The sequence below is a fragment of the Carcharodon carcharias genome, chromosome 6 (genome assembly GCF_017639515.1).
Source record: "Carcharodon carcharias isolate sCarCar2 chromosome 6, sCarCar2.pri, whole genome shotgun sequence".
Lineage (NCBI taxonomy): Eukaryota > Metazoa > Chordata > Chondrichthyes > Lamniformes > Lamnidae > Carcharodon > Carcharodon carcharias.
Window position 1 is genome coordinate 129,377,421 of NC_054472.1, and position 13,176 is coordinate 129,390,596.

At 40.5% G+C, this 13,176-nt stretch overlaps 1 protein-coding gene across 5 annotated transcripts in view; it reads left to right on the forward strand.

Moving 5' to 3' along the window:
- LOC121278672 (NEDD4-like E3 ubiquitin-protein ligase WWP1) overlaps window positions 1-13,176 on the forward strand; it is a 197,276-nt gene that overhangs the window by 161,141 nt on the left and 22,959 nt on the right. For all 5 annotated transcript variants that reach the window (XM_041188993.1, XM_041188990.1, XM_041188992.1 and 2 more), the window contains exons 19-20: window positions 1,154-1,294; window positions 2,577-2,697. In XM_041188993.1, coding sequence (XP_041044927.1) covers window positions 1,154-1,294; window positions 2,577-2,697 — 262 coding nt within the window. The remainder of the gene's footprint in view (window positions 1-1,153; window positions 1,295-2,576; window positions 2,698-13,176) is intronic.

Below are 13,176 nucleotides of genomic sequence, written 5' to 3' on the forward strand. Positions count from 1 at the left end.
CCATCCAATAAAGTTTACCAGAGGTCTGAACCATTTTTATGGTTGGGCCTAGTTGGTAGTCTGCCAGTGCTCCAATGAGCAGCTGGCCAATTATTGGCCTATCGCCCTACTCTGCATCATCAGCAAAGTGAGTTAAATGAATCTGATCATAAAAGCTGTACTGTATGTTTGCTTTACTATGAAGTAAAGCAGTTTATCAATTTGTATCTTTGAACAAACACCCAAGTGTTTGTTTGGTCTGCCTAGAGAGTTTGCAGTGTATGTGTAAAATATAAGTATGCAGTTTAGATCACAACGGGGTACTACTGTTACACTCCTGGGTTACACTTTTGTAAAAGTAGATTATAGGGCAACGTGAGTCAGCTGCCATTTAAATTTAAGACTCTCAGCTCGCACTTGCGAGCAACTGAATTCAAGCAGGTATCCATGACAGACTTGAATCAGTAATAGTGTGAAATTCTAAAATTCCAGTGAAGAACCCTGTTTAAAATGATCCTATGGTCAATAAAATTATTTAAAAATTTTTCTCTTTGTAAAGCTTTATTTGGTTGGAGGAAGAAGAACTAGTTCCTCTGGTTGGAGGAAGAAACTTGAAAATGCAAGCGAGAACTACAGAATAGTTTCTAATAATATTCAGCAGATTCCTTTCCATAGTTGAAAAAATGCAGTGTCCATTCACATTGCATTCTAGTAACAGTAAAACAGAAGAATAAATTAGGTAGGTTTTTTTTTTATATATGCTGGTTTCACCTATAACACATATAGCAAGAAAGTATCAAAAATGAAGATTTTGGGCTGGAATATGCTCTCTGATTCCACTCCCAATAAATATATTTTTTGTGTTTTCACTCTGGTGCTTTCACAAACTTTGTTTTCCTCTTCAAATCAAGCGAAGGAATGTTGGGTACCCCAACTATTGCATTACAAGCCTGTTAATGACTTGCTTGAGGCCAATTGTAGCTGTTCCACCACTGAAATCAGCTAATGCAACACAGATTTAAGGATTGAATCTCAACTGTCCTGATCTGTATGGCACAGGACATTCAACCACCGAAATACTGGAAGAGGAACATGTTCAGTTTGTAATATTAGCTAATTACTTGGCAAATACGTGCAGTGATTTTTCATAATGCTATTAAATCATTTCTTGTAGGGATAACAATATTGAAGAATGTGGCCTAGAAATGTATTTCGCTGTTGACATGGAAATTTTAGGAAAAGTTACCTCCCATGAACTGAAACAAGGAGGATCAAACATCTTAGTAACAGAGGAAAATAAAGAAGAATACATTGGGTAAAACATTTTTTTAAACACAGAACACATCTGTCATAACATGTTAAAAATCTTATGTCTGCTTGCAGCTTCTGTCAGTTTTTTCCATAATAAACATCACTTTTAATTTTAGAACGAAACTGCATAAACTTATTATGCTGTAATTACACATTTGCACCATTAGCTTCAGGTTTGCATCTCAATTCCTCAGCCTCTACTGCACAGAAGTTCCTATTCTCTAAACAAATTTTATTTCTCTGCTTTCCAAACTGCCATATGCTTTCCTATTTAACTATAAACAATAATAAAATTTAAATATACAAAAACAAGGATAGAACATATGATTTAGTTTATTTATTCCCTTGCCCTCTAACTATATTTCATCTGAAGATGACACTTAACATAATTCTCTGCTGTGCAAATACATCAAAAGCCAATAGGATTATTTAATAATCTTCAGATGTGCAACACATTTTGCCAAACTCAATAATAGCAATGTGCACCATCAACAAGATGCACTTCAGCAACTTGCTAAGGTCCTTCGATAGTGACCTCTACCATCTATAAGGCCAAGGATGAATCCAGAAGCAAACATCACCACCTGAAAGCTCACTTCCAAGTCATGCACCATCCTGACTTGGGGCTATATTGCCATTCCTTTACTGTCACTGGACCAAAATCTTGCAGCTCCCTCCATAACAACACTATGGGTGTACCTACCCTACATGGATTGCAGCAGTTCAAGAAGGTAGCTCACCACTACCTTCTCAAGGTCAGTTTGAAGCTGCCCTTGCCAGTGATGCTCATCCCATAAATGAATCAAAAAAAGTCACAAAAATGAATTAGTTCATAATATTGCTTTGACATAGAAATATGAAGTTAAGAATACAACATCCAAACTTATTAAATCTATACTTTTTTTGATTTGCTTAGAATTAATCAGCATTGTATGTTCTTGTGTTAAGGAGAAATGATTGAATTTACCATGTAAGTATATAGGATGGTATTTAGTGTCAGTAGGAAATGAGCAGAAATTAAAACTATATCTGACTATCTCCAGCCCCCTATTTCTTAGCTTAATTGGCTTTTCATTTTTTTCTCAATTTCTGCTGGCTGTTTGTTGCTCTCTACTTACTACACTTAATACTATCAGAATTCACATGCTTATACTTTTGATTTTGGCATTTAGCTTAATTGTGCTATCCAGCAAATACAGCTTTGCTTTACGTTGTAGTTTAGAGTAATTGTCTAACCGGTATTCTTTTTGCATAGCTACTTTAATCCGTAACCTCCACTTTTGCAGTCTCATGGCAGAATGGCGATTTTCGCGTGGGGTGGAAGAACAAACCAGAGCTTTTTTGGATGGCTTCAATGAGGTAGTACCTCTGCAGTGGCTCCAGTATTTTGATGAAAAAGAGCTAGAGGTAAGACTGTTGCTATTAATTTTCTCCAAATAATAAATAACTTAGTTTATTGAAGGCTAATAGAACTTTCCAAGTAGCTAACACTACTTTCCGGTATACATTACCTGCCTGGCCCATTATTTAATAGAGGGGAATTCCTTGTTTTAATCTATCATACAACCCATGCTTATATTTAAATATTTTAAATCAAATGTAGTTAGATTCATTGAGCACAGAATGAGGCTATTTGACCCATCATGCCTGTGCTGGCTGTTTGATAGAGCTATCCGATCAGTCCCATTCCTCTGTTCTTTTCCCATAGCCCTATTTTTTTTTTCGTTCAAGTATTTATCCAATTCCTTTTTGAAAGTTACTATTGAGCATGCTTTGACCTTCCTTTCAGTTTCTCTTGTCATACCCAGCTTAAATCTGTGTCCTCTGGTTGCAAATGTTTTTGCTACTGGAAACAGTTTCTCCTATTCTACTCTATAAAAACTGTTCCATTGATTTTGAACACCGCAATTAAATATCCTCTTAACCTTCTCTACTCTGAAGGAAAACGATCTCAGCTTCTCTAGGCTGTCCACATAACTGAAGTCCCTCATCCTTCGCACCCTCCTAGTAAATCTCTTTTGTACCCTCCCTGAGGTGTTGACACACTTCCTAAAGTGTGATGCCTAGAATTGAGCTCAAGACTCCAGCTCATGCCTGACCAGTGTTTTACAAAGGTTTAGCGAAACCTCCTTACTTTGTACTCAGTGTCTCTATTAATGCTTTTTAAACACTCTTCTCAGCTTATCGTGACACTTTCAAAGATTTGTGTACACACATCCCCCTTAAAATTTTATAATTTAGTACATAATGACTCTTCTCAATCTTCCCATTAGAATGCTTCACTTCAAACTTTGTTCTGATAAATTTCTTCTGCCTGAATCTGCCCATTTCACCAGTCTGTGCCCCCTTGGAGTCTATGACCATCCTCCTAATTGTTTACTACATCTCTTGAGTTTATGTCATCCACACATTTTGAAATTATGCTCAGTATACCCAAGTCATTAATATGGAACAAAAAGAGCAGTGGTCCTAATACCAGCTGCTGGGGAACATCACTATATACCTTGCCCCAGTTTAAAAAATGATTGTTCACCACAACTCCCTGCTTTCTGCCTCTTAGCCATTTTGTATCCATGTTGCTACTGTGCCAGTTTGATGGGTTTTAATGCACTTTTCACAAGCAAGACATAACAATGGTAATTTTTAAATTCCAACTTCTATTCTACCCTGTGGAACCCCAGACTGAGGGATAGGCAGATGACCTATCTTTTTTCCATGCTTTTCTGTGATTGTCATATGGAAGGAGTGCACATTTGCTGGCACCATTCTCTAATTTCTCTCCTGTCTCCCCTCATGCCCTTTCTGAGCTTATTGTGTCCATGAAAGCACCTCCTGCTCCCTCAACCCTCTTCCATCTAAACTTCTGACCACCCAACTTCACTTCTTAGTCCTAATGTTTGCTGATATTGATGACAGTTCTCTCTCTTCAGGTACTGTTCCTCTGTCCTTGAAATCTGCCATTGTCACCCCTCAAATAAAACAAACCCTTGACCCTACCATCCTTGCAAACTACCACCTCATCCCAACCCCTCCGTTCCTACCTGTAGCCTTCGAATGTGTTGTTGCCTCCCAATTCATGCCCATCTTTTCTGGAACGTCATGTTCGAATCCCTCCTATCAGGTTTTCTCCCCCACCACAGAAAGACTCTTAGTCGTTTTGGCATCCTTTGCCACTGTGGCATAGATAAACTATCTCTCCTCGTCCTATTCCACCTGTCTGCAATCATGACATCCTCCTTCAAAGTTTCCCAGCTAGGTCGAATTGCGCTCGCCTGATTTCATTCTTAGATATCTAATCTTAGTCAGAGTATCACCTGCAATGGCCTCTCTTCCCGCTTCTACACCTTTGCTATCCCCCAAGGATCTATCCTTAGTCCCCTCCTATTTCTCATCTACTTGTTGCCACTTGGGAACACCATCTGAAAACATAGTGTCAGTTTTCACATGTACGTTGACAACGCTCAGCTCTACTTCACCACTACCTCTCTCGAATCCTCCACTTTTTCTGTTAATTAAACTGCTTGTGTGTCATCCAGTACTGCTTCAGCAGAATTGTACTCCAATTAAATATTATGAAGACTGAAGTCATTATCTTTGGCTCCTGCTATAAACACCATTCCCTAGTTTCAGAATCCATCCCATTCCCTGGCAGCTTTCTGAGGTGGAACCAGACTGTTTGCAACATTGGTGTGTATCTGTGCCATCACTGAAACCTCCTATTTCCATCTCCATAATACTGCCCAACTCTACTTCTGCCTCAGTTGATTTGTTACTAAAACCCTCAAATGTACTGTTGCTAACTTGGGACTTGACTATTCAACATACTTGTGACAGGTCTCCCACATTCTATCCTTGATAAGCTTGTGATCGTCCAAAGCTCTGCTGCTTGTCTCCTTAAACGCACCAAGTCCTGTTCACCCATCACTCCTGTGCTTGCTGACCTACGTTAACTCTTGGTTAAACATCTCAATTTTCCTCGTTTTCAAATCTGCCCACGGCTTTGCTCCTCCTTCTCCATTTCCTATATTGTAACTAACTACACTTTAAAAGTACTTAATTGCTGTAAAGAGCTTTGGGACGATTTGTCACGAAAAGCCTTTTAAGTGCAAATACTCTCTCTCTCTTTTTATCTCTGTAAACCCTTCAGGATGTCTGCAATCCTCTAATTCTGGCCTGTTAAGCAACTCCAAATTCATCACTCCATCATTTAATAGCCGTGCCTTCAGCTGCTCTAAGCTCTGGAATTCCCTCTCTCAACCTCTCTCCCACTCTTCCTCCCTTTTCTCCTTTAACGCATTCCTTAAAACCTACGTCTTTGACCGAGCTTTTGCCCATTTCCATTAATATTGGCTTACGTGGCTCGATGGTCCCATAGAACCACAGAAGGAGGCCATTTGGCCCATCTTGTCCATGCCAACCCGAGGACACACAGGTGCCCTTTCTCCACCCGGTCCATAGCCCTGCAGCTTACAGCACTTTAGGTGCAGATCCAGGTACTTTTTAAAAAGAGTTTAAAGTTTCTGCCTCTACCACCAACTTGGGCAGTGAATTCCAGACACCCACTACCCTCTGCATAAAAAAGTTCTTCCTCATGTCCCCCCTACACCTTCTGCCACTTATCATGAATCTATGTCCCCTGGTTCTAGAATTCTCCATCAAGGGAAACAATTTTATCCTGTCCACTCTATCTATTCCCCTCATAATTTTGTACACCTCAATCAAGTCACCTCTCAGCCTTCTTTGTTCCAGGGAAAATAACCCCAACCTATCCAATCTCTCCTTGTAGCTGCACTTTCCTAACCCTTCAACATTCTTGTAAACTTCCTCTGCACTCTCTCCAGAGTTATTACGTCCTTCCTGTAATGTGGTGACCAGAACTGCATACAATACTCCATGTCAAATGTTGCTTTATAACACTCTATTGAAGTAACTTGGGACATTTTATTAAGTTAAAAGTGCTATTTAATTACAGCCTTTTTTTAAAAGCAAGCTTTTTTTATTCCCATCTTTGTACTTCAGTGTCTTTCTCCCCCCACAAGTTCAGAATCATGTGACACACCCTGGTTAACATAAAATTTGCTACCTAAATGTATTCTTTAATACAGTTTTTTTAAACCAATGTAAAAACCAATGCAAAATGTAAAAACACAACTAGACAAGAAAATGGGAATAAAATTCAGAAGAGAACATATTACATATATTGTGCAATGAGATAGAATTAATTAATGACCTCATAGTAAAAGCACCCGTAGGTAGCCGTGATTGTAATATGATGAATTTTGCATTCAGTTTAAGGGAAAGTAGAGTGGTTCCAAGACTAGTATTTTAATTTTAAATAAGGGCAATTATGAGGGCATGAAAGCAGAGTTAGCTAAAGTGAACTGGCAAATTAGGTAATGGACAGGCCAATAGAGATGCTATGGCAGACATTTAAAGGGATATTTCAGAATACACAGAATAGATATATTCCAGTGGGAAAGAAAAATTCCAATGGGAGGACCCACTATCTGTGGTTAACTGAAAAAGTTAAAGATAGTATTAAACTTAAATAAAAAGCATATAATTGTGCAAGGATGGGTGGCAGGTCAGAACATTGGACAGAATATAAAAAATATCAAAGAATGACAAAAAGAATAGTAAGAAAGGAAAAGTTGGAATGAGCAAGAAAGCTAGCTAGAAATGTAAAGGCAGATAGTAAGAGTTTCTATAGATATTCAGAAAAAGAAAAGTTAACAAAGTGAGCGTTGGCCCTATAGAAAGTGAGTCTGAAGAATTAATAATGGAAAATACAGAGATGGCAGATAAATTGAACAGCTATTTTGCATCAGTCTTCACTATAGAGAATACAAATAACATCCCTGAAATAGCTGTAAATCAGGAAATGAAAGGGAGGGAAGAACTGAAAAAAATTATAATCACCAGGGAAGTGGTACTGAACAAATTGTTGGAGCTGCGAACTGACAAGTCCCCGGGTCCTGATGGATTTCATCCTAGGGTCTTAAAAGAAGTGGCTTGTGAGATAGTTGATGTGTTGGTTTTAATTTGCCAAAATTCCCTAGATTTGGGGAAGGTTCCAATAGATTGGAAAATAGTGAATGTAACTCCTTTATTCAAAAAGGAGGGAGACGAAAAGCAGGAAACTACAGGCCAGTTAGCTTAACGTCTGTCATAGGGAAAATTTTAGAAGCTATTATTAAAGACATTATGGCAAGGCCCTTAGATAAATTCAAGGTAATCGGCCAGATTCACATGGTTTGAGAGGGGGATCATGTTCTGTGGTTAAAGGGAAACCAGTGGATGTAATGTACTTAGATTTCCAGAAGACATTTGATAAGGTGCCATATCAAAGATTATTGTGGAAAATAAAAGCTCTTGGTGTAAGGGGCAACATTTTGGCATACAAACATAGGAATTAGGAGCAGGGGTAGGCCATTCTGCCCCTCAAGCCTGCTCTGCCATTCAGTAAGTTCATGGCTGATCTGAATGTAACCTCAACTCCGCATTCCTGCTACCCCAATAACCTTTCACACCCTTGTTAACCCAGGCTCGAGAGGCCGAATGGCCTACTCCTCCTAATTCCTGTGTTCGTATGCTAATATATTGCCCCTTACACCATGAGCTTTTATTTTCCACAATAAACTTTGATATGACACCTTATCAAATGCCTCCTGGAAATCTAAGTACATTACACCCACTGGTTCCCCTTGATCCACAGCACATGATCCCCCTCTCACCAAACCATGTTGAATTTGCCCAATTACATTTAATTTATCTAAGGACCTTGCTATAACATCTTTAATAATAGCTTCTAAAATTTTCCCTATGACAGATGTTAAGCTAACTGGCCTGTAGTTTCCTGCTTTTTGTCTCCCTTTTTGAATAAAGGAGTTACATTCACTATTTTCCAATCTAATGGAACCTTCCCCAAATCTAGGGAATTTTGGCAAATTAAAACCAACAAATCAACTATCTCACAAGCCACTCCAAAGAATCTATCCAGCTCTACCTTAATAAATATTCAAAGACTCTGCTTCCGCCGCCTTTTGAGGAAGAGAGTTCCAAAGACTCTCAACCCTCAGAGAAAATTTTTTTCCTCATCCCTGTCTTAAATGAGCAACCCCTTATTTTTAAACAGTGACCCCTAGTTCTACATTCTCACACAAGAGGAAACATCCTCTCCACATCCAACCTGCCAAGTCCCCTCAGGATCGTAAAGGTTTCAGTTAAGTTGCCTCTTACTCTTACTCTTCTAAATTCCAGTGGATACAAGCCTAACCTGTCCGACCTTTCCTCATAAGACAACCTGCCCATTCCTGGCATTAGTCTAGTAAACCGTCTCTAAACTGCTCTGAGCGCATTTACATCTTTCTTTAAATAAGGGGACCAGTACTGTACACAATACTCCAGATGTGGTCTCACCAATGCCCTGTACAATTGAAACATAACCTCCCTACTTTTGTAATCAATTCCCCTCACAATAAATGATAACATTCTATTAGCTTTCCTAATTACCTGCTGTACCTGCATACTAACCTTCTGTGATTCATGCACTAGGACATCCAGGTCCCTCTGAATCTCAGAGCTCTGCAATATTTCACCATTTAGATAATAAGCTTCCTTTATATTCTTCCTGCCAAAATGAACAATTTCACATTTGCCCACATTATACTCCATTTGCCAGATCTTTACCCACTCACTTAACCTATCTGTCAGTCTGTAGCTTCCTTATGTCCCCTTCACAACTTACTTTCCTACGTATCTTAATATTGTCAGCAAATTTAGTCACCATTCCTTCGGTCCCTTTACCCAAGTCATTTACATAAATTGTAAAAGGTTGAGGCCCCAGCACTGATCCCTGTAACACACCACTCGTCACATCCTGCTAACTAGAAAAAGACTCATTTAAGCCAACTCTCTGCTTCCTGTTAGCTGGCCAATCTTCTATCCATACCAATATGCTACCCCTTACACCATGAGCTTTTATTTTCTGCCATAATCTTTGATGTGACACTTTATCAAATGCCTTCTGGAAATCTAAGTACAGTGTATCCACCGGTTCCCCTTTATCCATAGCACATGTGACTCCTTCAAAGAACTCCAGTAAATTGGTTAAACATGATTTGCCTTTTACAAAACCATTCTGACTCAGCATTATTGCCTTGAGTTTTTCTAAGTGCCCTGCTATAACATCTTTAATAATAACTTCTAACATTTTCCCTATGAAAGAAGGTAGGCTAACTGGCCTATAGTTTCTTCCTGTCTCCCTCCCTTTTTGAATAAAGGAGTTATATTTGCTATTTTCCAATCTAATGGAACCTTCCCCGAAGCTAGGGAATTTTGGAAAATTAAAACCAGTGCATCAACTAATTGGCATGGACAGAAGTTTGGCTAGCTAATATGAAACCAAGAGTAGGCATAAATGGGTTATTTTCTGATCGGCAAGGTGTAACAAGCAGTGTGCCAAAGGGACCAGTATTGGGGCCTCAAATTTTTACAGTTTGTATAAATCACTTGGATGATTGCTAAATTTGCTGATGATACAAAGATAGGTAGGAAAGTAAGTTGTGAAGAGGACATGAGAAAGCTACAAGGGGATATAGATAGGCCAAGTGAGTGGGCAAAGATCTGGCAAATGAAGTTTAATGTTGAGTTGAGGTTACAGTCAGATCAGCAATGACCTTATTAAATGACGGAGCGGACTCGAGGGGCCGAGTGGCCTACTCCTAATTCATATGTTTGTATGAAACAAGGAAATGGCAAACTTTGAACAAAGTAATTTATACTTATCTTCACAGTAGAAGACAGGAATAGTTGAAGGTGAAGGGACGAATGGGAAGGAAGAACTTAAAACAATTTTCCCTCTATAGCTAGAGGGAAAAGTACTAGGAAAACTAATGGGACTAAAGTCTGACAAGTCCCCTGGACCCAATGGCCTGCACCTAAGGTCTTAAAGGAAGTGTCTGCAGAGGTAATGGATACATTGGTTGCAATCTTCCAAAATTCATTTGTTTCTGGAAAGTTCCCAGCAGATTGGAAAACTACAAATGTAATGCCCCTATTCAATAAAGGAGAGTGACAGAAAGCAGCAAACTATGCACCGGTTAGCCTAATAGCTGTCATTAAGAAAATGTTGGAATCCATTATTTAGTAGTAGCAGGACATTTAGAAAATCGTAATACAATCAAGCAGAGTCAACATGGTTGTATGGAAGGGAAATCATGTTTGACGAACTTAGTAGAGTTCTTTGAGGATGTAATAAGTAGGTTGGATAAAGGAGAACCAGTTGTATTGTATTTGGATTTCCAAAAGGCATTAAGGTGCCACATAAAATGTTACTACACAAGAGCTCTTGGTGTTGGAGGGGGAAGAGATTTGTGTGGATAGAGGATTGACTGTTTTCCATTAGACAATTGGGATAAATAGGTCATTTACACATTGGAAAGCTGTAACTAGTGGGGTGCCATAGGGATCAGTGCTGGGGCCTCAATTCTTTACAATCTATATTATTGACTTAGATGAAAGAACAGAGTGCGTTGTAGACATATTTGCTGATGATACAAAATTAGGTGGGAAAGCAAGTTTTGAGGAGGATCTAAATAGTCTGCAAAGGGATATAGAATGGTTAAGTGAGTGGACCAAAGTTTGGCAGATGGAGTATAATGTGGGAAAATGTGAGATTCCCACTTTGGTAGGAAGAATAGAAAAGCAGCACATTATTTAAATGGAGATAACTGCAGGATGTTGCAGTTCCAAAATGTCCTCATACATAAATCTCAAAATGTTATTATGCAGGTAATAGCAAGCAATTAGGAAGGCAAGGAAAAGTTGGCATTTATTGCAAGGGGGATGACGTATAAAAGTAGGTAACTCTTGATATAGCTGTACAAGACAGCGTTGGTGAGACCACACCTAGGATACTGTGTACAGTTTTTGTCTCCTTATTTAAGAAAGGGTATACCTGTATTGGAGGCAGTTTAGAGAAAGTGCACTTAAGTTGATTCCTGGGATGAAGGGTTGTTATATGAGGAAAAGTTGAGCAGCTGAGTTCGTAATCATTGGAGTTTTAAAGAATGATAGGTATGATACAGATAAGATTCTGAAGGTTGGGTGTTGAGAGGATATTTCTCCCTGTAGGGGGAAATTTAGAACCAGGGAGCACAATTTCAAAATAAGGTGTCTCCCATTTAAGATGCATATGAGAAGGAACTTCGTCTGTCAGAGGTAGTTAATCTTTGGAATTAAAAACAAAAAAACTGCGGATGCTGGAAATCCAAAACAAAAACAGAATTACCTGGAAAAACTCAGCAGGTCTGGCAGCATCGGCGGAGAAGAAAAGAGTTGATGTTTCGAGTCCTCATGACCCTTCGACAGAACTTGCGTTCGAAGAACTTGCCTCCATATGAACACACTCGACCTCTCCCTCCAGCAGCACCGCCGTACCCTTTTTCAAAGCTGCGCGTGCCCCCAGTTTCATTTTATCCTTCGGCTCATCCGACGCCTCAACAAGAAACTTTTTCTCTTTCTCTCAAGTGCTAAGGAACGCAAGCTACAACAACTCATCGACACCAACACCCATCTAGGACCCCCCACCCCTGCCTGTTCCTCCGTCCCCACCCTTTCTTCCAATCCCAACCCCAGCCGTGTATTCACTATACCCCCTGACCTTCCCCTCTCCGATGCTGAACGTTCAGTGCTCAGCAAAGGACTTAGTTTCATACCCTTACGCCCTCACCTCAATGAATTTCGGGCTCGGCATGATACTGAACTCTTCTTCCGCCGTCTTCGTCTCCGGGCTCACTTCTTTGGGCAGGAGTCCTCTCCCAGTTCAACAGATCCTTTTACCCATCTCCAATATTCTCCCTCCACCTGGACCCCTCCCTCTGGATTCTTACCTTCTCTCGATCTTTTCATTGAGAACTGTCGGCGCGACATTAGTCGTCTCAATTTCTCTGCTCCTCTCACCCATTCTAACCTGTCTCTCTCTGAACTTACTGCACTCCATTCTCTCAGGTCCAACCCTGACATTGTCATCAAACCCGCTGACAAGGGTGGTGGTGTTGTTGTCTGGCGCACTGACCTCTACCTCGCGGAGGCTGAGCGTCAACTCGCAGACACTTCCTCCTACCTCTTCCTGGACCATGACCCCACCACTGAACATCAAGCCATTGTTTCCAGGACTGTCAGTGACCTCATCTCCTCTGGGGATCTCCCTCCCACAGCTTCCAACCTGATAGTCGCCCAACCTCGGACGGCCCGCTTCTATCTCCTACCCAAAATCCACAAACAGAACTTCCCCGGTAGACCGATCGTCTCAGCTTGCTCCTGCCCCACAGAACTCATTTCTCGTTATCTTGACTCCCTTCTCTCTCCCCTTGTCCAGTCCCTTCCCACCTACATCCGTGATTCCTCTGACACCTTACGTCACATCAACAATTTCCAGTTCCCTGGCCCCAACCGCTTACTCTTCACCATGGACGTCCAATCCCTCTACACCTCCATCCCCCACCAGGATGGTCTGAGAGCCCTTAGCTTCTTCCTCGAACAGAGGCCCGAACAATCCCCATCCACCACTACTCTCCTCCGTCTGGCTGAACTTGTTCTCACACTGAACAATTTCTCCTTCAACTCCTCTCACTTCCTCCAAATAAAAGGTGTGGCTATGGGTACCCGCATGGGCCCCAGCTATGCCTGTCTCTTTATGGGGTATGTGGAACATTCCTTGTTGCAGTCCTACTCTGGCCCCCTTCCACAACTCTTTCTCCGGTACATCGATGATTACTTCGGTGCCGCTTCATGCTCTCGTCAGGACTTGGAAAAATTTATTAATTTTGCTTCCAATCTCCACCCCTCCATCATTTTCGCGTGGTCCATCTCTGACACTTCCCT